Raw genomic sequence first — 25,815 nt, 5'->3', positions numbered from 1 at the left:
ACCTTGGGCCATTCACTTAACTTCTCTGTGGCTTAGTTACCTCATCTGCAAAATGAGGATTAAGACAGTGATGCCTATGCAGGGCAAGAACTGATTAGCCGGTACCTATCCCAGCCCTTAGTGCAGTGTCTGGCACATAAGTGCTTAAATACTGTAAAATTAATTTCGCTTACAGAGTTGGTTTTTTTTACTCCCCACACTGCTCCTTCCTCTGTCTCATTCAACACGTATGTTAAATCCTGCCAGCCTCACCTTCAGAACATTGCTAAAACCTTCCCTTTCCTCTCCATCTCAAACTTTCCTCTCCATCCAAACTGCTACCACATTAACACAATCTCTCATCTTATCCAGGCTGGATTACGGCATCAGCCTCCTTGCTGACCTCCCAGCCTCCTGTCTCTCCCGTACTTCACTTTGCTGCCCAGATCATTTTTCTGCAAAAACATCCGGGACATGTCACTCCACTCCTCAAAAACTCCAGGGGTTGCCCATCTCAACTATCTCGCCTCCAACTTCTCACCCACATCCTACCTCTGGCCTAAAACACCCTCCCTTCTCCTATCAGACAGCTAATTGCTCTCCCCCACTTCAAAGCCTTATTGAAGGCACATCTCCTCCAGGAAGCCTACCCTGACTGAGCCCTCCTCTCCTCTTCTCCATCTCCCTTCTGGCCACTCGTACTTTCTCCTTCATTCATCCTCTCTCTCCCTTCCTCACAGCACATATGTATGTATCTGTAATTTAGTTTTTTATATTAATGTCTGTCTCCCCCTCTAGACTATGAGCTCGTTGTAGGCAGGGAATGTGTTTGATGTTATATTGTACTCTCCAAGCACTTAGTACAGTTATTTGCACACAGTAAGCGCTCAATAAATACTAATAAAAATAACAGTAATAATCCCCTGCTGCATCAAACAAAAACGTCTCACCACTGGCTTTAAAGCACTTCACCACCTTGCCCCCTCCTAACTCCCCTCCTTCTCTCCTTCTGCAGCCCAGCCCGCACACTTTGCTCCTCTATTGCTAACCTTCTCACTGTGCCTCCACCTCACCTGTCTCACTGCCAACCCCAGCCCACCTTCTACCTCTGGCCTGGCATGCCCACCCTCCTCAAATCCACAAGACAATTACTCTCCCCCACTTCAAAGCCTTACTGAATAGAATTTTCATTTATTTATTTTGAGGGTATTAACACCTGTCTACTTGTTTTGTTTTGCTGTCTCCCTCCCTCTTCTGGATCGTGAGCCCATTGTTGGCTCTCTATAGTGCCTCTATATATTGCCAAATTGTACTTTCCAAGCGTTTAGTACAGTGCTCTGCACACAGTAAGCGCTCAATAAATACGATTGAATGAATGAATCTCCTCCAAGAAGCCTTCCCAGACTAAGCCCCCCGTTTCCTCTTCTCCCACTCCCTTCTGCATCGCCCTGACTTGCTCCCTTTGTTCTTCCCCCGTCCCAGCCCCACAGCACTTACATACATATCTGTAATTTCTTTATATTGATGTCTGTCTCTCCCCTCTAGACTGTAAGCTCAATGTGGGCACAGAATGTGTCTTTTTATTGTTGTATTGTGATGTCACAATAAACACAATTAAATGAATATATGCATATATATTAATCAGGTTGGACAGTCTCTGTCCCACATGGGTCTCAACTCAATTCCCATTTTACAGATCATCATCAATCGTATTTATTGAGCGCTTACTGTGTGCAGAGCACTGTACTAAGCGCTCGGGAAGTACAAGATGGCAACATATAGAGACGGTCCCTACCCAACTGAGGCACAGAGAAGTGAAGTGACTTGCTCAAAGCCACATGGCAAACAAGTGGTGCACATGCTATTTGCTGTGTGACCCTGGGCAAGTGTGTGTATGTGCATATGCACACATATGTGCTTGCATGTATGCACGCGCACGTACACACATTTTTAAAATGGGCAGCCCCAGCCGTTAGCCAATCCTGCCACATGGAGGTCATCTCCCAGCCATTCCCAACATCTGCTGCTGGTGATACAAGGAGCAAAACTGTCCATGTTCAGTATCTGCACATACAGAGAGAATATTGCCTCCCTTTCACCCTTGTACTCCAAGCTACCCAAGCCGCCGCCTTTCCCTGGGAGGGGTGAGGCTAGAATGGTTGATGTGTGAAGCGACTAAATCATTTTGGGAGTCTGTTGGCTGTCCAGGCTGCTCCTAGCTCTTCACATCGATTATCCTCTCGATTACTTGTCAGAAATAAAACATTGGCTTATTTGGGACTTCCCCAGGAACCTAAGCCCTCATTACCAGACTTGTTATTCAGAGGCAGAAAGATGTTCAGAGAGCAACACATCAGAAGTGTTTTGTTTAATGATCCAGGGGGAATATCAACGGGCAAGAAACTGACATCACTGAATGGGTGGTTTATTGGCAAGCCAGCACTTAATCAATCAATCGTATTTATTGAGCGCTTACTGTGTGCAGAGCACTGTACTAAGCGCTTGGGAAGTACAAGTTGGCAACATATAGAGACAGTCCCTACCCAACAGTGGGCTCACAGTCTAAAAGGGGGAGACAGAGAAAAAGGGGGAGACAGATTAATCCTCATTAATCCCCATTAACCAGTGACAATCCTGCCAGAATGAGACAATCGCCCAGTGAGACAATTTCCCACTTAGGTAGTTGTTTAAAAGAGGATGTGATGTGGGGACAGGAATCATGGCTTTCTTTTCCTTCGGGTAAAAATCTCCAGGGAAATCGTGCAGCACACTATAAAAGAACAAGCTAAAATCCCCCAAATAATACCAGTTTCACACACAACTGAAAAGTCAGTCAGGCATAGTCACTGAGCACCTACTTTATGCACAGCACTGTGCTAAGCACTTGGGAGAGTACAATACAAAAAAGAAGGATGTTCTCTGTTGATTTCAAGCCCCAATCATGGTCTCTGGATGTTCACTTTATGGAAAAAAAAACCCACTAGTAGCACATCATCCTCTGGTGGCAGTCTAAGCTTAAAGACTCAGGCCCAAATGACATCTTTCATCATCATCATCAATCGTATTTATTGAGCGCTTACTGTGTGCAGAGCACTGTACTAAGCGCTTGGGAAGTACAAATTGGCATCATATAGAGACAGTCCCTACCCAACAGTGGGCTCACAGTCTAAAAGGGGGAGACAAAACAAACATACTAACAAAATAAAATAAATAGAATAGACATGTACAAGCAAAATAAATAGAGTAATAAATATGTACAAACATATATACAGGTGCTGCGGGGAAGGGAAGGAGGTAAGATGGGGGGGGGGATCCTGACCTCTCCTGTCAACTAATTAGAAGAATTTCACAAGCCTTCTCTCAATTAGTATTAAATTGATCTCCCAAAATACCTGAAGACTTTTCCAGCAATCATTTCCATTAGCTCTTAGATCAGACAGAAAAGAATGTTCTTTTCATCAGTAGTCTTCCCTAAATTAAGTAGGAAAATATTTTCTACTTTGAGCACCTAGTAAAACTCAGATTTTAACTGAAAAAATTGAAGTTACAATTTAATGATTCATGTCACTTCCATGTTTACTGTATGCTATTTGCCGGGGTAGATACTTGGTTATGAGATTGCTCACAGCCCTGTCTTCCATGGGGCTCAATCTACTTTAATCCCCATTGTACGGATGAGGAAACTGAGGCCCAGAGAGGATAAGTAATTTGTCAACATTCACAAGGCAGGTTTAGACTCAGATAAAACAAAAGCATGAAAAGAACCAAGACAAGGCCATAAATATTACAACATTGAAGTTTCAGATTATTTTAAAGACATGTCACACATGGGATTTTACTTGTAAGAAACACTATAAACATTGAGGCCTCCAAAGTCACTTCACTCATCACCCATTCCATCAATTAACGATATTATTAAGCACTCTCTATGTGCAGAGCACTGTACTAAGTGCTTGGGAGAGTACAATATAACTAACTTGGTAGACATGATCCCTTCCCACAGTGAACTTACACCCATTGCAGGAAAGTAATAATAATAATCTGTGGTATTAAGTGCTTTTTAAGTGCCAAGCACTATACTAAGCACTGGGGTGGATGCAAGCAAATTGGGTTGGATGCAGTCCTTGTCCCATATGAGGCTCAAAGTCTTAATCCCCATTTTACAGATGAGGTAACTGAGGCCCAGAGAAGTGAACTGACTTGCCCAAGGTCACACAGCAGATAAGTGGAGGGGTCAGGATTAGAACCCACAACTGTCTAGAAGAATAGTAATAGTTGGAATGGACTATCATCATCATCATCAATCATATTTATTGAGCGCTTACTGTGTGCAGAGCACTGTACTAAGCACTTGGGAAGTACAAGTTGGTAACATATAGAGACAGTCCCTACCCAGCAGTGGGCTCACAGTCTAAAAGACTGTAGCCTATATAGACTATATATATATATATATATATATATACTATAGGTCTATATAGTTACACATAAACCCTGGAATAATTAATTATGAAGGACAATCATATGAACTTAGTTTGAAAGGTGTACGGGGGTATCAGAGGGAAAGCTCAAAAAATACACGCATTGTGGAGGTGAAATCATTAGACTCCATTATCATCACCTGCATTGATTAAACACCTGCAAGGTGCAGAACCCCATTCTAGGCACCTGTGAACATTTTTAAGGAGGAAACAAATTTCCTGCCCTCTAGGATCTCAACAATTTAATGGGAGGGCCAAAAGTGTACAAATTGCCTGACATAATAGGGTAAAGGGGTGAGCTGATATATACGATTGAATGAATGAATGATAAAAGCAAAAGAAAGGAATTAGTCCCTCATTTCCTCTTCTCCCACTACCTTCTGTGTCACTCCTGTACTTGGATTTGCTCCTTTTATTCACTCCTCTCTCCTTAAGTCCATATCTGCAATTTATTTATTTATATTAATGTCTGTCTTCCCCTCTAGACCATAGACTCGTGGTGGGCAGGGAACGTGTGTACTAGCTCTGTTATAGCATACTCTCCCAAGCGTTAGTACAGTGCTCTGCACACAGTAAGCACTCAATAAATACCACTGATTTAATACCACATGGGTTCTAATCGGATATATACATGAGTGTTAACAGGTCTAACGAAGTGACAAGAGCAGGAAATGGGGGTTAATTTGGGAATGTGGTCGTTCTCTTGCACCCAGGGCGTTTATCCAATCATATTTACTGAGTGCTTACTTTGTGCAGAGCACTGTACTAAGCGTTTGGGAGAGTACCAGCTCAACCACTTGTCTGCTGTGTGGCTCTTGGCAAGTCACTTCACATCTTTGTGCCTCATTTACCTCACCTGTAAAATGGGGATTGAGACTCTGAGCCCCACGTGGGACAAGGACTGAGCCCAACCCGATTTGCTTGTATCCACCTGTTACCCGGGGACGGGTTCGTTTTGGGGGGCTGGGGGAGGGAGAGAGGAGAGACAAAAGAGAGGAAGAGAGAAGAGAAAAAAGAGAGAGAGAGAGAGCGACAGACTGGGGACAGAAAGGCTGAGTTTTATACAAAATTTGTTCCGAGAGGCGAATTGAATTGTTTATTTTGGACACGGTAAACTGAACCTCCCTTTCTGGAGAAATGTGATTAATTGGAGAAGGCTTTAGCGAATACCATGAACTGCCCTAAAAACCAATAAACAAATGGATTTTGGATTTAGCCAAAAGTGGTTGTTGGAAGGCCAAATGACGCGACTTAGATGAACATATCTTGGACGCCTCACCAGGAGGACTAATTCTCTGGAAATGACACTAATGCTAGGGAAAGTGGAGAGAAAACCTGGAAGAGGCAGACCAGAACAGCGCTAACGGAAACGTTAGGAAAGTTCTGAATCCTGGCAGAGGACAGGACGTTCTGGAGAAAATAGACGCGTGGAATCGTTACGAATCGATGGCACAATAACCATAATAATAGTGATTACGTGGAATCGTTACGAATCGGAAACGACTCGATGGCACAATAACCATAATAATAGTGATTACTTAATGCTATTAGAGCTTCCCTATGGGGAGGCACATACCTATGTGTTTGATCGCCCGTGGCCCCAGGCCCCACCCACGAAAGCTTGCCACCAGGATGGGATTGAGGTGTGCCTTGGTGGCACGTGGTGAGGCCGTTAGCTCCCACCCACGAGCGCTTCCCACCCGGGAAAAATGGGAAAGTCACGAGAGTTAAGCGGGCCCCTCACTCACCCATGCCACGGCTCCTCGCTTGGTGCAGGGAAAAGCGGGCATCCCACGTCCTGGGCAGACAGAAATGCCCCGCAGCCGGCTGGTACAGGTCTCCATCCCATACCCAGCAGGTCAGAGGCCGCAGAAATTTATCACCTCTGCTCCTTAACCATTCCAGCTTCAGTTTATCCAATCTCCGCCCTCCCTACCTAATTTAATTGGCACGGGGGCAACGGACGCCTTCTGTATTCCCGGCTTGGGCTGTCAATCTAGCGGTTTGGGTTGCGGGGGGCGGTATCCCATCCCCACTCGGCCAGCCACGAGCTAAGTGCTCAATAAATACGATTGAATGAATGAATGAGTACGAGGGAGGGGGGACCTCGGGTTCACCATGGGACACCACCCCTAGCACTTAATTCAGTGCCTGGCACATAGTAAGCGCTTAACAAACACCGCAATTATTATAACAATAAACAGACATTCCCCACCCAGGACACGTTTGCAATCTAGAGGGGGAGACAGATGTTAATATAAATAAATCACAGATAGGGACATAATGGTGAGGGGCTGGGTTGGGGGAATGAATAGAGGGAACAAGTCATTGCGATGGAGAAGGGAGTGGGAGAAGAGGACAGGAGGGTTTAGTCGGGGAAGACCTCTCGGAGAAGTACCTTACGTTATTGGGAAAGGTACTTGTAGGCGGGGGAACATGTTTCCTGGTTATTCATCATCAATCGTATTTATTGAGCGCTTACTGTGTGCAGGGCACTGTACTAAGCGCTTGGGAAGTACAAGTTGGCAACATATAGAGACAGTCCCTACCCAACAGTGGGCTGGTTATTCATTTAAATACGTTTACTAAGCCCTTACTGTGTGCAGAGCACTGTACTAAGCGCTTGGAAAAGCACAATACAACAATAAACAAAAAGCAGCGTGGCTCAGTGGAAAGAGCAAGGGCTTTGGAGTCAGAGGTCATGGGTTCAAATCCCGGCGCCGCCAACTGTCAGCTGTGTGACTTTGGGCAAGTCACTTCACTTCTCTGTGCCTCAGTTACCTCATCTGTAAAATGGGGATTGACTGTGAGACCCACGTGAGACAACCTGATCACCTTGTAACCTCCCCAGAGCTTAGAACGGTGCTTTGCACATAGTAAGTGCTTAATGAATGCCATGATTATTATTAGTATCATTAAGTGGCATTCCCTGCCCACAATTTAACTTCTCTGGGCCTCAGTTAACTCATCTGTAAAATGGGGATTAAGACTGTGAGCCCCACGTGGAACAACCCGATCACCTTGTAACCTCCCCAGCGCTTAGAACAGTGCTTTGCACATAGCAAGCGCTTAATAAATGCCATCATTATTATTATTACAGTCTAGGGAGTGGGGGAGACAGACATCGATACAAATAAATAAAATGACAGATAGGTACCTAAGTGCTTTGGAGCCGGGAGGGGTAAACGCTCAATAAATACGATTGATGATGATGATGATGATGATGATAAAATGACAGATATGTACATAAATGCTGTGGGGCTGGGCGGGGTGGGAAGAGCTAAAGGAGAGAAGCAGCGTGGCTCAGTGGATAGAGCCCGGGCTTTGGAGTCAGAGGTCATGGGTTCAAATGCCGGCTCTGCCAATTGCCAGCTGTGTGTCTTTGGGCAAGTCACTTCACTTTTATTTTGTTAGTATGTTTGGTTTTGTTCTCTGTCTCCCCCTTCTAGACTGTGAGCCCACTGTTGGGTAGGGACTGTCTCTATATGTTGCCAGCTTGTACTTCCCAAGCGCTTAGTGCAGTGCTCTGCACACAGTAAGCACTCAATAAATACAATTGATTGATTCTCTGTTCCTCGGTTACCTCATCTGTAAAATGGGGATTAAGACTGTGAGCCCCCTGTGGGACAACCTGATCACCTTGTAACCTCCCCAGCGCTTAGAACAGTGCTTTGCACATAGTAAGTGCTTAATAAATGCCATTATTATTATTATTATAAATAAAATGGTAGATATGTACGTGTTTGGGGATTGGGACGGGGGGAGAGTAAAGGGATCAAGTCAGGGTGACGTAGAAGGGAGGGGGAGATGAGGAAAAGTGGGGCTTAATGTGGGAAGCCCTCTTGGAGGAGTTGTGCCTTCAATAAAGCTTTGAGGGGGGGGGGAGTAATTGTCTGTAGGATTTGAGGAGGGAGGGCTTTCCAGGCCAGAGACAAGGGTCGGCAGAGAGACAGGCGAGATGGAGGACCAGTGAGAAGAGCCAAGTGTGCAGGCTGGGTTCATTCATTCAATCGCATTTATTCATTCATTCATTCATTCAATCGTATTTATTGAACACTTCCTGAGTGCAGAGCACTGTACTAAGCGCTTGGGAAGTACAAGTCGGCAGAAAGACAGGCGAGATGGAGGATCAGTGAGAAGAGTGTAGGCTGGGTTCATTCATTCATTCAATCGCATTTATTCATTCATTTATTCAATCGTATTTATTGAGCACCTCCTGGGTGCAGAGCACTGTACTAAGCGCTTGGGAAGTACAAGTCGGCAGAAAGGCAGGCGAGATGGAGGACCAGTGAGAACAGCCAAGTGTGTAGGCTGGGTTCATTCATTCATTCAATCGCATTTATTCATTCATTCATTCAATCGTATTTATTGAGGGCGAGGGATCGTATTTATTGAGCGCTTACTGTGTGCAGAGCACTGTACTAAGCGCTTGGGAAGTACAAGTTGGCTACAGAGACAGTCCCTACCCAACAGTTGGCTCAGTCTAGAAGGGGGAGACAGAGAACAAAACCAAACATATTAACAAAATAAAATAAATAGAATGGATATGTACAAGTAAAATAAATAGAGTAATAAATATGTGCAAACATATATACAGGTGCTGTGGGGAAGGGAAGGAGGTAAGGCTGGGGGGATGGAGAGGGGGAGGAGGGCGAGGGATTGTATTTATTGAGCGCTTCCTGGGTGCAGAGCACTGTACTAAGCACTTGGGAAGTACAAGTCGGCAACATATAGAGACGGTCCCTACCCAACAGCGGGCTCACAGTCTAGAAGGGGGAGACAGACAACAAATAGGGGCTGTCTCTATATGTTGCCAACTTGGACTTCCCAAGCGCTTAGTACGGTGCTCTGCACACAGTAAGTGCTCAATAAATATGATTGATTGATATTAACAAAATAAAATTAATAGAATAAATCTGTACAAACATATATACAGATGCTGTGGGGAGGGGAAGGAGGTAAGGTGGGGAGGAGGGGACTCAGTGTGGGAAGGCCTCCTGGGGGTGGTGAGCTCTCAGGAGGGCTTTGAAGGGAATATGAGGCGAGAAGAAGACATGGCTGCCATAGGGCAGGCCGGTCCTGATTCATTCATTCATTCAATCGTATTTATTGAGCACTTACTGTGTGCAGAGCACTGTACTAAGCCCTTGGGAAGTACAAGTTGGCAACATATAGAGACAGTCCCTACCCAGCAGTGGGCTCACAGTCTAAAAGGGGGAGACGGACAACAAAACAAAACATACTAACAAAATAAAATAAATAGAATATGTACAAACATATATAAAGGTGCTGTGGGGAGGGGAAGGAGGTAAGGTGGGGAGGAGGGGACTCAGTCTGGGAAGGCCTCCTGGGGGTGGTGAGTTCTCAGTAGGGCTTTGAAGGGAATATGAGTCGTGAAGAAGCCATGGCTGCCATTGGGCAGGCCGGTCCTGATTCTGAATTTTCCAAACGCCTGCTAAATGGCGAAAGTCTGCGGCTTCGCCTCACACTCCAACACTACATAATGGAGAGGGGTGTGGCATGGCGAAGCGTAGCCCGCCTCGGCCCTCAGCCCCGCCCAATGGCGGTTGACGTGACGGCCCCATCCCCTGAGGGAGGAAGGTGGCTGCCTCCCTCACGCACCTACTTCCGGCGCGCCTTTGCCCTTCTTTTTCCTCCCCCTAGTAAACCCCGTGTGCCCTAAAGCCCACCCCAAATCTGGTTTTCTATTCTGAGGGGACATTTCCCACACAGAGGCGGTGGCGGCCTTGTTTTGAGGCCTCCAGGTCCAGACCCGCGCCGTCCGCCATCCAGCCTCCCCCTCCGCCTCAGCTTCGCCGTTAAGACGGAAGGGCGAGGCCCCGCCCCGCCGCCTGGGCCCCGCCTCCTGATTGGTTGATTAACGGCCGGGGCTCCGCTCGCCGGGCGCTCATTGGCCGCGCCGGCTGTCGCTTAGCGGGCGGCCGGCGGTTTGGCGCGCGGGGCCACTTTGAGCTTCATTGTGGAGCGTTAGGCCTAGGACTGTGGGGGAGGGCGTCAAGGTAAGGGGCCTTTCATTCATTCATTCATTCAATTGTATTTATTGAGCGCTTACTGGGTGCGGAGCACTGTACTAAGCGCTTGGGAACTACAAGTTGGCAACATCTAGAGACGGTCCCCACCCAACAGTGGGCTCAGGGAGCCAGGGTCAATTGTACCCTCCCAAACGCTCAGTACAGCGCTCTGCACCCAGGAAGCGTTCAATAAACACGATTGAGTGGCTGGGGTTGCAGGGTGGTGCGGTTCTCCCTTCAAATCCCTACTGAGAGCTCACCTCCTCCAGGAGGCCTTCCCAGACTGAGCCCCCTCCTCCCCCTCCCCGTCTAGAGTTCATGGGTCAAATCCCGGCTCCGCCAATTGTCGGCTGTGTGACTTTGGGCAAGTCACTTCACTTCTCTGGGCCTCAGTTACCTCATCTGTAAAATGGGGATTAAGACTGTGAGCCCCCCCGTGGGACAACCTGATCACCTTGTAACCTCCCCAGCACTTAGTGCTTTGCACATAGTAAGCGCTTAATAAATGCCATCCATCATCATCATCATCCCTCCCCACAGCACCTGTATATATGTATATATGTTTGCACATATTTAGTACTCTATTTTACTTGTACATATTTATTCTATTTATTTTTTTGTTAATATGTTTTGTTCTGTTGTCTGTCTCCCCCTTCCAGACTGTGAGCCCGCTGTTGGGTAGGGACCGTCTTTAGCTGTTGCCAACTTGTACTTCCCAAGCGCTTAGTACAGTGCTGTGCACATAGTAAGCGCTCAGTAAATACGATTGAATGAATGAATGAGGCTTTGGGAAGGGAATTCATTCAATCAGATTTCTTGTATTGTAATGATGGTTCTGGCATTTGTTAAGCGCTTACTATGTGGGAAGCACTGTTCTGATCACCGGGGTGGATACAAGGTGATCAGGTTGTCCCACGTGGGGCTCACAGGCTTAATCCCCAATTTACAGATAAGTGAACTGAGGCACAGAGAAGTTAAGTGACTTGCCCCAAAGTCACACAGCTGTCACACACAGAGCACTTAGTACAGTGCTCTGCACACAGTAAGCACTCAATAAATACGATTGATTGATAAGTGGCAGAGGCTGGATTGGAACCCATGACCTCTGACTCCCAAGCCCGGGCTCTTTCCACTGAGCCACTCTGCTTCTCTCTATTAGAACAGTGCTTTGCACATAGTAAGTGCTTAACAAATGCCATCATTATTATTATTATTATTATTACTCCCCCCAATTCATTCATTCATTCATTCAATCGTATTTATTGAGCGCTTACTGTGTGCAGAGCACTGTACTAAGCGCTTGGGAAGTACAAGTTGGCAACATATAGAGATGGTCCCTACCCAACAGCAGGCTCACAGTCAAGAATTGTTTAGTTCAGCCCTTTGCACAGTAAGCACTCAGTAAATACAGTTGAATTAATGAATTGAGCGCCTCCTGTGAGTAGAGAGCTGAACTAAGCGCTTGGAAAAATACAATACAGTTACAAACAGTGACATTTCTGTCCACAATGAGCTTACAGTCTAGAGGGGGAGAGACAGACATCAATACAAATAAAGTTACAGGTAGGGTTATAAGTGGTGTGGGGCTGGGAGGGGGGAAGTGAGGAAGTCAGGGTGATGCAGAAGGAAGGGGGAGATGAGGAAAAAGGGGGCTTAGTTTGGGAAGGCCTCTTGGAGGAGGTGTGCCTTCAATAAGGCTTTGAATGGGGGAAAGTAATTGTCTATTGAATTTGAGGAGGGAGGGTATTCCAGGCCAGAAGCAGGATGTGGGCTAGGGGTTGGTGGGGATATGTCTGTTGCTCTACTGTACTCTCCCAAGCGCTTAGTCCAGTGCTTTGCACACAGTAAGCGCTTAATAATTACGAATGAATGAAAGAATAAAAACCTTTTTCCAGCCTGCTCGGTCAGACTGTGGAGCTTGACTTGGTTCATCTCGCAGGCACTTTAGTATATATTATATTATTGTATTATATATACAAATTTAAACGTATGCTTTTAACTTGAATTGCTGAAATGTGAGGCTGGTGTCCAGATGTGTTCTTTGGCCCCCTGATGGGAAGGGAAGAGTTCTGTCCTGTGAGTCTCACTGAGATTTTTAAAAAGATTGTCCCTATTACTTCCTTTACTTTGTTTTTTTCCAATGGTATTTGTTAAGCTCTTACTTTGTGCCAAGCACTGTACTAAGCACTGGGGTTGATGCAAGATAAACAGGTTGGACACAGTCCCTGTGCCACATGGGACTTACAGTCTAAGTATGGTAAGCGCTTAGTACAGTGCTCTGCACACAGTAAATGCTCAATAAATATGATTGATTTTAGTTATGCGTTTACTATGTGTCAAGCATTGATTAAAGCTACTGTAGTATATGTTAAATGGCTACTGTGTGTCAAGCACTGCTTAGTGCTGTTGTGGTATATGATAAATGATTACTGTGTCCAGCACTGTTTCAAGATATGATATTTAAGCGCTTACTATGTGTCAAACACTGTTTTAAGCTAATACAGTATTTGTTAAGCACTTACTATGTGTCAAGCATTGTTTTAAGCGCTGGGGTAGATACACGTTAATCAGGTTAGACACAGTTGCTCACAGTTTAGGAGGGAGAACAAGTATTGAATCCCCACTTTACAGTAGAGAAAACTGAGGCACAGAGAAGTTGTGACTTGCCCAAGGTCACATAACTTTTCAAGTGAAAACTGTGGAAGACTCGTAGGCCGATCGCTATGCTGTTAACTAATGCAATGCTTATTCTTATTTAATTAGCATGAACTCAGAGGGGATGAAGTACTTTCTAAAGTGCAGGGAAATTGAACAGAATATAAACCTTTAAAAGGATTGATATTGCAAATTTATTGCCAAAGCGACTTGGTTTGAATATGATTCAGTTTATAAACTACATTAGAATTGTGGTTTACGCTTCATTAACGAAAGGCAAATCGATTTTTTTTGGAGAGTTATTGTAGATACACTCACTATCTCCACCCAAGGCTACACCTGAACCACTTAACACAGATAGATTTTGTTACTGGATTTTCATAGATATCCAGACTTTTATACCTCGCCAGAACCTTTTTGGCTTTGGTTTAAGTCCATTCACTCAAAATTCCTTATTCTTTGTATATCATAGTTACAATTCTGATTCAGTAGCCAGAGGTAACTATTCTGTTGCACAAAATTCTGGTAAGAGACCATATTCCTGAGGGGCCTGAGGGGCCTTAAGGCGAAATACGGAACTACTCACTCCTCCTCTTCCTAGCCACTGTTTGTTCTCAGTGTACCTCCGGATTTCTCTGATCACATCGTTCTGTGCCTCTCCTCTTTGTTAGCTCCCATTGCTTTCCATCTCTCCCTTTCATCACATTCTTCCCCTTCATGGAGTTCCAGCACCTCCGTCGTGTTCATTACAAGTCAATATATTCTTTTCGACAGAATTTGCTCTGACAGAGTCCTAGGTTTCTCCAATGAGTTGCATGCCCAGTGCTTAGAACAGTGCTTTGCACATAGTAAGCGCTTAACAAATACCATCATTATTATTATTAGTAGTAGAGCTGTAACCTAGAGCTTTAATGGAAGCTGATGCTGCCTTGGCAATAATAATCTTTTAATACTTTAGGATAGTGTTGCTGAGGATCCCCCCCCCAAATCAATCGATCATATTTATTAAGTGCTTACTGTGCTCAGAGCACTATACTAAGCGCTTGAAAGAGTGCAGTATAACAGAGTTGGAAGCCACATTCTCCACCCGCAAAGTGATCTGTAGCTTGGGCATTTTCTGGTACTTTCTTAGTCTTTATTCTGTATCCTTTATCCACTCCAGCACTTAACATTCTTTGGCATAAAAAAAGCTTAATAAACACCATCATTATTAATAAAGGAATGGTATAAGATGATACTGCTGAAGTCATGTATAATTATGTGAAGTGGATTTTTCTTGTTTACCTCAGGTACTAAAATCAAAAGCTTTGTTCTCGAGGCTTCTTTCACACCATGAAGGCCCTGAATCAGCATTTAAACCTAGGGTATGTGTGTATTATGCTTCAGAATGATCTGAGAAAGAGCAGGAATTCTTCAAAACGTGAACTTTGAGAAGATTTTTAACTATGTGCCTGAATTGAAGATTGAGGCTGATATACCGTTTGTGCGTCTGTAGCTGATGGTGAAAGACAGGCGTGCTCACTTTCAAATGTCCAAGGGGACAGAACAGCAAGTCTTTGAAGGATTGAATCCGAGTTCACTTTCTAATTCACGCCCCCACTTCCTGCTCCCTGGAAACCAGACCTCATTAAGACTCCCTGGCCGATGGAGGAGTCGGATGACGATTTTAAAGAGCTCTGGTCCAACCTTCCAAGGGTGAGGAAGAAGGAGGCCAAAGAATGGGAGGGAGGGACAAGGACTCAAAAAGAAAAAAGCAGTGTCCAGCCAAAAAGCCGACTGAGAAGGACCAAAGTCTCTGATAAAAGCGGTGTTGGCAAAGACTCCAGAGGGAAGACGGTTGTCTTCCAGCAGAAACCAAGCAAGGGAGACCAGGCCCTGGGGAATGGAGAGCCAAAGGAAGCCACTTCCCACGCAAGTGAAAACACTCCAGTTCCCGATGGAAAGGGAGATGTGCCGTCTACTGCTCAGAGAGAGTTGGGGCCACAGGGTAGCGAACAAGACAACTTGACAGGTAAGCAGATTGGGCCCTTGTTTCTTTGGCCAAAATTTTTGAGACGGCAGAATCCGACATTGCCAGAGCTTCAAGTTAGGCTTTACTTGGATTTTTTATGGCTCTCTACAGATGTTAATTTTGGCCCAATCTATGTAGAGGTCTGTTACATGAGATAAGGGAAATGACTGCTCCTCTGACAGATATGTCTAATTCTGCCTGACCGGGAAGTGTGTTGAGTACTCCTCAAGACAAGGAAACATTTAGAAACTTGAGGATTTACCTGGGAGAGGGATGTGAGCAGGGTCTTAAGTAAACCTGAATGGGCCTGACTTTGGCTCCCGGGGCAGAAAAGGTCTTGGAATGGCTGTTCTGCTGACAAAAGTCATTTCACCGTGACAGCCCTGACTGGGGAGGGGCTGTGGTGGCCAGCCCACCCCCAGTCAGTTCCCGCTGCCTTCTTGTGGCCAGCATTTGTGGCCCCACCACTTCCATTTCTACTCTGGCCTGAAACACTGGCCCCATGCCTGGCGTATCCGTGGAGCCAAGTGGAAACTCCACCTCTTATCCTCTTCTGGCAGGATGTGGCGTCTGGCCAGCCTGGCCTGGCCTGAGAACTAACAGGGTCGATCCGGGCTTTCCCACGTTGGTGGGCTGACCCTGGGCCCAACACTGTCCCCCCACTGGACATTCATCCCTATATTCTCTTCCTGTAGACTGTAAGCTCTGTGAGGGCGGGGTAGTGCCTACATGTCGATGGAGATGGCTAGGACTTACGCTTCAGGAGCAGTGAGTCCATCAGTCTGTTTTTATGTCCTTTTGACACCCTAAAAAGAAAAGAGAAAAATTTGGAGTTTTATTAATACTGGTGGTGATGCTATCTCCAATGACACACAAGCATGAAAGTCATATTTAAACTCCTTCAGGTAGCCTGTTCTGTCTTTCCCTCCATTCGCCTCCCTCCCCACTTCAAGAGTGGATGCTCTAGAATTTTTATTTTTTTATTCCCTTCTAACAGTGGCTACGATAAATGGCCATGCCCACGAAGCAGCCACCCATTCAGCTGTGGTGGTTCCACCGCAGCCAGCTACCATCCGACCCCGAGCAGCAGAGCTGGTCCTGCAGAGAATGCAGCGCTTTAAGAGAGCAGATCCGGAGCGGCTGAAACACACTCCTGGAGATTACTCTGCTGCGGAGGCTGTATTTGAAGCCCACGGCCCAGACATTGGCCAAGCAGATCCCTTGGAAAATGGTATGTTCTTGCGATTGATCTTTCTCCAGAGGGGCCAGGGTGGAGCAAAGAAGGGATTCCTGGGATTGTCTGTTAGCCATCTTTGAATGGTGGGCATTCTTTAACCCCCTTGGGCACCTGCCGCCTTCTCATCTCGGATGTACTGGTCTTTTCAAGCACCACTTGGTTCCTGTCCCTCCTCTGCCCTGAAGTCGTCTACAGTGACTGCCAATTGCTCCTCTCAAGGGAAAACTCCTGTCCTCAGATTTTAGGCCATCAACCCACCGCTCCCCCATTTCTACATGCCCTCATCTCCCCATACTCCTGTCCATATTCTCATCTCCAGCCAGGCAAGCCTGTCTATTTTTCCTTGTCCTTTTTTTTTTCTCCCCCAAATGGTAGTTAAGCGCTGACTCTGGCAGGCACTGTACTAAGCGCTGGGGTTGATACAGGATAGTCAAGTTGGAAACAGTCCATGTCCCAAGCAGGGCTCACAGTTGTAATCCCCATTTCACAGATGAAGTAACTGAGGCACAGAGAAGTTAAGCGACTTGCCCAAAGTCACAAGTATTCCTCAACACCTGGAATGCTCTTGCCCACTTACTCATCTGCTAAAATCCACCTCTTCCATTGAGTCTATCCGGTCAGTCCAAACCCTCCGGTTACTCTGGCCCAAGCAGCCAAAAATCAGCCAAAAATAGGAGTTGAGGAGAATTTGGGCCTTGTTCTGGGCTCCCAAAAGGGTGTGGACCTTTTGGGCTCATGGTTTCATTCCACAGTGACCTACATGTCCCCCTGATTTTAAACAACACAATAAAGGAGTGCTGAGGGCTTCTAGACTCAAGACGTTTAAGTGGAGGTAAGTCCTTCCCTTTGAAATTTGACAGAAACACGATGATAGGGAAGGCCAGGAAGGAGTCAGTCAATCGAAGGTGTTGATTGAGCGCTTGCTGGGTGCAGAGCACTGTAGTAAGCGCTTGGGAGAGTGCAGTACAGTAGAGCTGGTAGACATATCCCCTGTCCACAAGGAGCTCACTGTTTTTCCCTAGTGTCAGTTTGGACAGGCAACCTTCAAGAAGTAGCTGATAGCTCTGTGGGCTCCAGTTCTTTCCCTAGGCAGCCTTGACCTTTCCCAGTCTTGTCTGAAACACACGTGATCTTCGTGTCCCTAGTTTCCCCCTCCTAAGAAGGATTCGTTGGTCTTCCTCCCAGAGAAAGGACCCGGACTTTCGACCATGGAGAGCGATGCCGCTCTGGCTTTGGCTCTGCAGCGAGAGTTTGGACAGGAAAGACCTTCGGAGAATTCAGACAGCCTGGAGCAGAAGGGCTTGTTTTTCTGTCAGATCTGTCAGAAGGATCTCTCTGCTATGAATGCCACGCGGAGGGAGCAGCATGTGAACAGGTAGGCTCATGATAGGCTCCCCGCTCTTACCTGCCATCTCCAGCCTTTCATGGTGTTCGATATTGTACTAGCATGCTAGTATGAAATTTTTATATGCAAATGTTGAAAGTTAGTAGCAGGAGGGACTTACCCAGTAAACATTTAGGGCCTCGTCTGACCCCTGACCACTTCCCATGGTACTGTCTCCAGGGCATTTAGTACAGTGATCTGTGTACAGTGAGCGCTCAGTAAATATTTACTTACTGCTTGATTTATTGTATTTTTTTCTTTCCCCTTTCTTTTCTCCTCCCCATGCCTGAGGAGGGGTGGAGAGCGGATTTCTGAGTCCTAGTTACCGGGCCCAGAGGGAGCCTTGAGTGACAGTTGTGGCCTCAGGTTGCCCAGGCTACAAAGTGCCGGGCAGAAGCTGGACCGTGTCTCTGGCTGGAAGCTCTCCGGGCCCCAGCTGATTGTTTTCCAGGACTGGGTCTGCTTCGAACCTCGTGTTCTGAGCAAAACCAGAGACTTGCTGCTGCCCCAGATGAGCTGCAGCATATGCATAGCTGTAACTCAAGTACATAGCATGACATAATGGATACAACACAGGCCTGGGTGTCAGAGGTCATGGGTTCTTATCCAGGCTCTGCCACTTGCCTGCTGTGTGACCCGGGGCAAGTCACTTCAGTTCTCTGGTCCTTGGTTACCTCATCTGTAAAATGGGGATTGAAACTATGAGCCCCACATAGGGCAGGGACTGTGTACAGTCCCGATTTGCTTTCATCCACCCAGGCGCTGAGCACACTGTCTGGCATGTAGTAAGTGCTTTACAAATGCCATTATTATTATTATTATTACTTCAAATTTTTTCAGACTTTTCATATTGTCTTGTTCCTCAAAACATTTCTGTGGAGCAGGTGAGGTAATGGAGGCTCAGAGAGGTTAAGTGATTTGCCCAAGGTCACCCAGCTGGCCTGTGACAGACCTGGGGCTAGAACCCAGATTCTCTAACTCTCAGACCAAGGAGGTTTCCACTAGATCATATTGCTTTTCAAGGATTGGGGCTGCCAGTGAGACGGAGCTCCCCTGCTTTGGCTGGGGTTACAGTGCTATGTGAACACCCTACGGGTTTCCCGCTTTATTGGGCCGTTTGTAGATAACCAAGACTAGTGGGTAGCGTATTACATAACTACTAAATCAGGTGCAATGTCTTGTAGGAAGAACAGTTCTAAGTTACTTGGGTAAAACCTCTTACCAGTTGAGGGTTTTGTCTTGGGAAAACGCTGCCCTAACTCTTCTCTTTCTCAGCCTCCTCCTTCTCGCTAGATAAGCCATCCCTGTTCCTGCAGTTACTCCCGACACTTGGGTTTTGTTTTTCTCATACAGGTGCCTGGATGACGCAGAGAAGTCCCCGGAGGCCACTTCTAACTCTCCACGGGTCCCCGACTGCCCAATCTGTGGCAAGCTGTTTGTATCCTTCAAGAGCCGGACCAACCATATGAAACGTTGTGCAGTCAAAATGGAGGTTCCCCCGCAAGTCCTCCTCCAGGCCGTCCGACTGCAGGCCTTGGAATCTGACAGCTGCCCGCCAGCCCTGAGGTAAGACAGGAGGAGGGAAGAAGCTGCCATCGTCGGCTGAAACTGTAGATTTTGCCCGAGTTGTAAGTTATTTTATAAGGCTTTGAATAGGTGAACTTGGCTGGAATAAGTTGTCCCAGCTGACTCTAAAGAGTTAAGTAGCCTGAAACTCCTTCTGGATGTTCTGAGGGGAAAAAATAATTGTGGGTGACTTTGACTTTCCTCATGAAACTCCAGTGGTTGCGTATCCATCTCTGGATCAAACAAAAACTCCTCACCATTGGCTTTAAAGCACCCAGACACCTTGCCCCCTCCTACCTCAACTCGCTTCTCTCCTTCTACAACCCAGCCCACGCACTTTGCTTCTCTAATGCCAGCCTTCTTAGTGTACCTTGATCTTGTCTGTTTTGCCACCAACCCCTCGCTCACATTCTGCCTCTGGCCTGGAGTGCCCACCCTCCTCAAATCCGACTGACAATTACTCTCCCCACTTCAGAGCCTTATTGAAGGGACATCTCCTCCAAGAGGTCTTCCCTAAGTCCTCCTTTCCTCTCCTCCCATTCCCTTCTGCGTCGCCCTGACTTGCTCCCTCTATTCATTCATTCATTCATTACTGTGTGCAGAGCGGTGTACTAAGCACAATTCGGCAACGGATAGTTACAGTCCCTACCCAACAACGGGCTCACACCCAGCCCCACAGCACTTATGTACATATCTGTAATTTTATTTATTTATATTAATGTCTTTCTCCCCCTCTAGACTGTAAGCTCCTTGTGGACAGGGAATGTGTCTGTTTATTGTTATATCATACTCTCCCAAGCACTTAGTACAGGGCTCTGCACACAGTAAGCGCTCAATAAATACAGTTGAATTGAACTGTACTAGCTAGGTTTAGTTAGTTTAACTGGGGTTAGTTAGTCAAACATCAGAGTGGTTGGCCAAGGGAGAATCATTCAGTCAGTCTGATAATTATTGAGTGTGTACTGTGGGCAAAATATGGACCTTCCTTTCCCAAAGGCTTTCTTAAGTAAGAGTGGATGTCCAGTTATCTGCAAAGTTTGAGTTGCAGCCCGGAAAACCTCTCCCAGCGCTCCTAACCTGCGGTTCTCTAATCCGCTGTTTTCATCCCCAGCTTGATAGGAAGATTAGTCAGTACAGGGTCTAATCCAGTTAACTTTTATCTACCACAGCTCTTAGAACAGTGCTTGATGCAGAGTAAGCACCTAACAAATCCCATCATTATTTCAGTCAGATCTCCTCCAACCCAGCTCTTGGGCTCCTGGTCAACCCTGCTTTAAGCAAAACTTCCATTGTAGTAAGGCCAATAATAGCTACTTGTACAGCATCACCTCTTCCCACACGCCCTAAAAACGTTCCCTAGTTCCTCAGTAACAACCTCTCCATACTGGGTCATGGAAACCCATGTTATGGCCCAACTGGTTGCATTTTCCCAACCTCCTCAGTTTCCTTTATTAACCTGTTTCTTTATTCTTTATTAAGCAGTTTTTATTTATTTTTTATTTTTATTTATTTATTATTATTTATTCTTTATGAAGCAGTTTCTTTCTCGGTATTAATAGTCCAGTTTTCGTATCTATTAATACTAGTAAATTGTCCATCACTCAGTTATTGTAGATGTGGTTAAAAGCCATAGGAGATTCTAAGTCTAGCCACGGTTCTCTGCACGGCCCTTCAGAAAATTTGCATGTGTTCGCAATACTTTGAATCGGTGAAAGACTACAGCGACAGCTAGAGATCCATTTTATTTCTGTAACCTGGGAAGACAAACGTGAGACAGTCGTATTTTCTCTCTCGCTTCTTTCACCAGCCCCCACAACCATTTTCATACAGGGCCTCAGCACTGACCTAGAGATAGGTCTGGATGGGGTGAAGGAAGCCCAGCTTCCAAGGCTCATTTTGCGCCTGGGATTCTTTGCTAGGAAGACCATCATATTTAGGAAATGGCAAAAGGTGCCCCATATGATTCCCGACCCGCAAAAGTCTCTGGGAAAAATCAGCATTAACATGTGGGGCCGGGTGGGCCAGGCAGACTAACTGGTCCAATGTCACTGTGCTGTCATTAACCTGTTCTCCAGAAGTTATTGGACTTTAGGTCATCTAGTCCAACTCCCTGCTTTCACTCACCCTCCTCACTTAAATCATCCTAGGCAAATAAGTATCTTACCTATTTTGGAAGACTTCCGGAGAAGAAGGCTCCATAGTAATCGCATATGGTTGAGTAATCCTTCGGATCTACTTAGGATCTACCTGGCAGAATCATTTGTACCTGAGTGAGTGAGCAGCAGGCCATGGAAACCTCAGATCCCATGAATTCCAGGTCCTTTCCAGTCAGCACTTTTCCCGGAACTCTGTCGGATCAGCAGTCTGCTTCCTCTGCCCTCCTCAAGAAGTCGCCCACTGCCAGTATTCTTCCCATGAGCTACTTATAAGACCGATGCATGGCCCAGTAACCGATCAGTCGTATTCATGGAGCACTTGCTGTGTGCAGAGCACTGTGCTAAGCACTTGGAAGAGTATAGGAAAGTGAGAAGACACGATCCCTGCCTTCAAGGAGTTCACAAGCTAGTAATCCCACCCGCAGCTGGACCCTGCCATTCTCTTTCCTTCTCGGCAAAGAGCTTGGGTCACCTACGCTAGCTTTAATGCCTGAGGAAAGAGGGAAAGGAAACTGGTGAAACCAGTTGGGGCCAGATATCTGGGGGCCCAGCTCAGTCTGTACCAAAATCTGCCTACTTCTGGCCTGGAAATACTCCAGGGTTAGCGGCTGCAGCTGAACAACCAGGGCCAAACCAGAAGGGACCTCATTTTTGGGGGGACGCAGCAGCATCGGTCCCATCGCCACATGGACTCCTGGGGGTTAAAGTCCCCTTAGACTCTAGGACAGCTGTACATGCCTCCCTGGGACCCCTCCAGAAAGAAATGGTTAACCACTTCTGGGTTGGACTGGGTTCTCTTCCAGTATCTTAGCCACTTTCCCACAGTCTCTCTGCCCGAATACGGCTGTCTGGGTCAAGATTTCAGGGACTTTAGAGCTGAGCCTGGCCCATTTAGGGCTCTGCTGTCTTCTCCCAGGGCTGATGTGCACTGCAGTTCACCTGAACCCTTCTCTATTCAGTTAAATCCTTTCGTTCTTCTTTGAAGGCTCCATATACCTGTATGCAACAGATGATCGCCCTCCCTACCTTCAAAGCCTTGTTAAAAATCACATCTCTTTAAGAAATCTTCCTTGACTAAGGGCTCATTTCCCTTAATCCCTCTCTCCTCTGTATTGCCCTTGCACTTGAATTTGCACCCTTTATTCACCCTATGCTAAGCCCCACAGCACCCTTGTACATATGTGTAGTTTATTTTAATATAATAATAATGATATTTGTTAAGCGCTTACTATGTGCCAAGCACTGTTCTAAGCGCTGGGGGAGATACAAGTTAATCAGGTTGTACCTCGTGGGGCTCACGGTTTTAAACCCCATTTGACAGGTGAGGTAACTGAGGCACAGAGAAGTTAAATAACTTGCCCAAAGTCACACAGCTGACAAGCGGCGGAGCCGGGATTAGAACCCACGACCTCTGACTCCCAAGCCCGTGCTCATTCCACTGAGCCACGCTCCCCCTCTAGACTGTAAGCTCCTTATGGGCAAGGGCACGTTTACCAAGTCTATTGTATTATACTCTCCCAAGCGCTTAGTACAGTACTCTGCACACAGTGAGCATTCAATAAATACGATTGATCAGTGGATTTTTAGAGTATTCCCTTTGTAGATTCTGCACAGACTGGGAATCAGAAGTGTACTGCCACATCCAATTTTTCCTCTTTACTCCTGCCTCATGTAAGATGTCCTAAATATATTTCATGCCCACACTGGAACATGATCTCTGAATAAATCCTGTTCCTACTACCCTTACTAATTAGGGTTAGGGTGAATGCATTTAGGTCTCGGCATCATTCTGAGCTCTGGCCCAGAGGGAACAAGTAAGGCTAGTTAAGGTCGCATGGGAACATCTCTCTCTCAGAAGGCTCTCTGAATCAACCTCTCCCTCCAACTCCCGTTCTTCCTGTTTTCGGAATCCTGTTGTGGTGGACCCGGCCTGCCTCCTGCATCCTCAAATTAGCTCCCTCTACTAATGGGTAAAGATGAAAGCACATTTCCTGAGAAAGACACCTTCCCCTACCCCACAACCTCCCCAGTCCTGTGTCTCCCAGTTTGGAGATTCTGTGGTTCTATGCACGTTTCACAGTTGGTTCTTGAGGGTGGGTGTAATAATAACGATGGTATTTGTTAGTTGCTTACGGCGGGTCAAACACTGTTCTAAATGCTGGGGTACGTACCGGGTAATCAGGTTGGACATAGTCCTTGTCCCACATGGGGCTCACGGTCTTAAACCCCATTTTACAGATGAGGGAACTGAGGTTCAGAAAAGTGTAGTGACTTGTCCAACATCACACAGCAGTCAAGTGACAGTCAAAATTAGAATCCAGGTCCTTCTGACTCCCAGGAAGACCATGCTGCAGGCAGTAGTGTAAGAGTTGTGGGAAAAGGAAGGAAGGAAAATTTTGGGGTGAATGAGCTGGGAAAATTTGGGGTATATGGCCCTGGAGAGTCAACAAAACCTCATAATTTGACCCTCTAGCCAAAACTAGTTGTCCCCTCCTGCTAGGTGCTTTTGTGCCTTTGTCCCATTGTGCACATAGATGATGTGGTTTGAGGTTTATCCTCAGGTGTGGGGAGAAGAAGAAACGTGTGAATGTGTTGAACAGCAGATCACTAGAAAACGTAGAGACTTTTGTAGCCTGCTTTCAGCAGTAAGTCCTCCAAGTACGTTCTTCCAGAAAATCCTCCTCTTCTTAACCTGTGAGGCGGGGGGCGGGGGAAAACCCCATTGCCCAAAAGTGTGTCAGCTCAGCTCTAATAGGTTGGAGTTGGGGAGCTCCAGCTACAGAGAGCCCGGTGGGGAGTCAAGCCGTGAGGTTGATTAAGGAGACATTTAGGGAAGAGAAGGGAGTCTCTTGTGGTCAAGGAATATGTCATTTCTTTATTCGACTCTTCTCAAATACCTAAGATGGGTACTACACCAGATAAGTCTTCAATATAAAAACTAGTGCTATTACTACTACTCAAAAAGCCGCATGGCCTAGCGGAAAGAACATAGGACTGGTCATCAGAGAGCCTGGATTCTAATTCTAATCTAATTCCACCACTTTCCTACTGTGTGACCCTGGGCAAGTCATTTAACTTTGTGCCTCGGTTTCCTCATTTGTAAAATGTGGATTCAGTACCTAGTTTCCTTCCTACTTTAACTGTGAGCCCACATGGGCCAGGTATAGTGTCCAAAATGATTATCTTCTATCTGTTTACCCCATTGTGTAAACTTGGCACATACTGTTGTTGTTGTTATTACCATATTTACCCCATTGTTTAGTGTAAACTTGGCACATACTGTTGTTGTTATTACCATATTATTGTCATTATTATTGTGAATAAATGAAAGTTCCTCTGGAAGCAGCCAACATTAGTAAGACAGGAGTGTGGTGAATACCAACCAGATGACTGCAGCTCTGACATTCCTCCCTGTTATTCAGCTGAAGAAACATGAGAAGAGAGCAGCTGGTCAGCCAACTAGAAACTTTTTCAATCTCTCTTAACCACAGAGAGCACGCGGGTTGAGCCCAAATACCAACTCGTCTCTTTGGTTGAATTTTCAACTTCAGAAATCCAGATGGCAGAGCAAAGCGGAAGGGGTCAACCAAGGAGAGAGAGCCCCACAAGAGGCGGAAGACATCCAAGACGGAAGTCATGTCAGAGGACCTCTTGGTAGCCATGGCAATGTCGCGTTCACTGCTGGAGGAAGCCAAGACTGTACTGAATGTTAAAATGGAAAGTGGTCTTCCAGACAAAATCAAGCCAGGAGCAGGTACATGTTGATGAATTGGTGCCCAAAGAGAATTTGATGTCTCCTAGGCCAGATCCTGATTCCTTTCAGTCAACCAGTGAAGGGTATTTATTGAGTGCTTTCTTTATGCAGACGCGTTAACAACCTCTTGAGAGAGTACCGAAAAGTAAGGCAGATATGATTGTTGCCCTCAAGTAGCTTACAGTCTAGTGGGAAACACAGATATTAAAATAAATTTAGGTAGAGGAGGCTGCATAGTATAAGGATATGTACACAAGTGCTATGATCATAAGGGGTGGGGAGGATATGCTTAGAGGGGAAGAACTCAAGTACCCTTATGGTGCAGTAGGGAAGGAAGCGGGTTGAGGAGATGAGCGATTCATCAGAGAAGGCCTCCAGGAGGAGATACAATTTTAGTAGGGCTTTGGAGACGAGGAGAGTAGCCATTTGCTGGCTGTGAGGCGGGAGGGAGTTCCAGGTAGGTGGGAGGATATGAGCATGAGGTCGACAGTGTGAGAGACGAGCAGTGGATGCGTATTGGAGGAGCGAAGTGTGCGGTTTGGTTTGTAGTGAGAGAAGAGAGC

General features: G+C 46.2%; 1 protein-coding gene across 1 annotated transcript in view; it reads left to right on the top strand.

Annotated features, from left to right (window-relative positions):
- Positions 1 to 10,404: 10,404 nt before the first annotated feature.
- SLX4 (SLX4 structure-specific endonuclease subunit) overlaps positions 10,405 to 25,815 on the top strand; it is a 32,319-nt gene continuing 16,908 nt past the window's right edge. The window contains exons 1-6 of the mRNA XM_038762909.1: positions 10,405 to 10,477; positions 14,434 to 15,155; positions 16,153 to 16,386; positions 17,578 to 17,767; positions 19,130 to 19,342; positions 25,050 to 25,252. Coding sequence (XP_038618837.1) covers positions 14,789 to 15,155; positions 16,153 to 16,386; positions 17,578 to 17,767; positions 19,130 to 19,342; positions 25,050 to 25,252 — 1,207 coding nt within the window. The 5' untranslated portion in view covers positions 10,405 to 10,477; positions 14,434 to 14,788. The remainder of the gene's footprint in view (positions 10,478 to 14,433; positions 15,156 to 16,152; positions 16,387 to 17,577; positions 17,768 to 19,129; positions 19,343 to 25,049; positions 25,253 to 25,815) is intronic.

This window comes from Tachyglossus aculeatus, chromosome 21, assembly GCF_015852505.1.
Source record: "Tachyglossus aculeatus isolate mTacAcu1 chromosome 21, mTacAcu1.pri, whole genome shotgun sequence".
Lineage (NCBI taxonomy): Eukaryota > Metazoa > Chordata > Mammalia > Monotremata > Tachyglossidae > Tachyglossus > Tachyglossus aculeatus.
The sequence above is the reverse complement of the archived record's forward strand: the minus strand, read 5'-3'. Positions and strand labels throughout refer to the sequence as shown.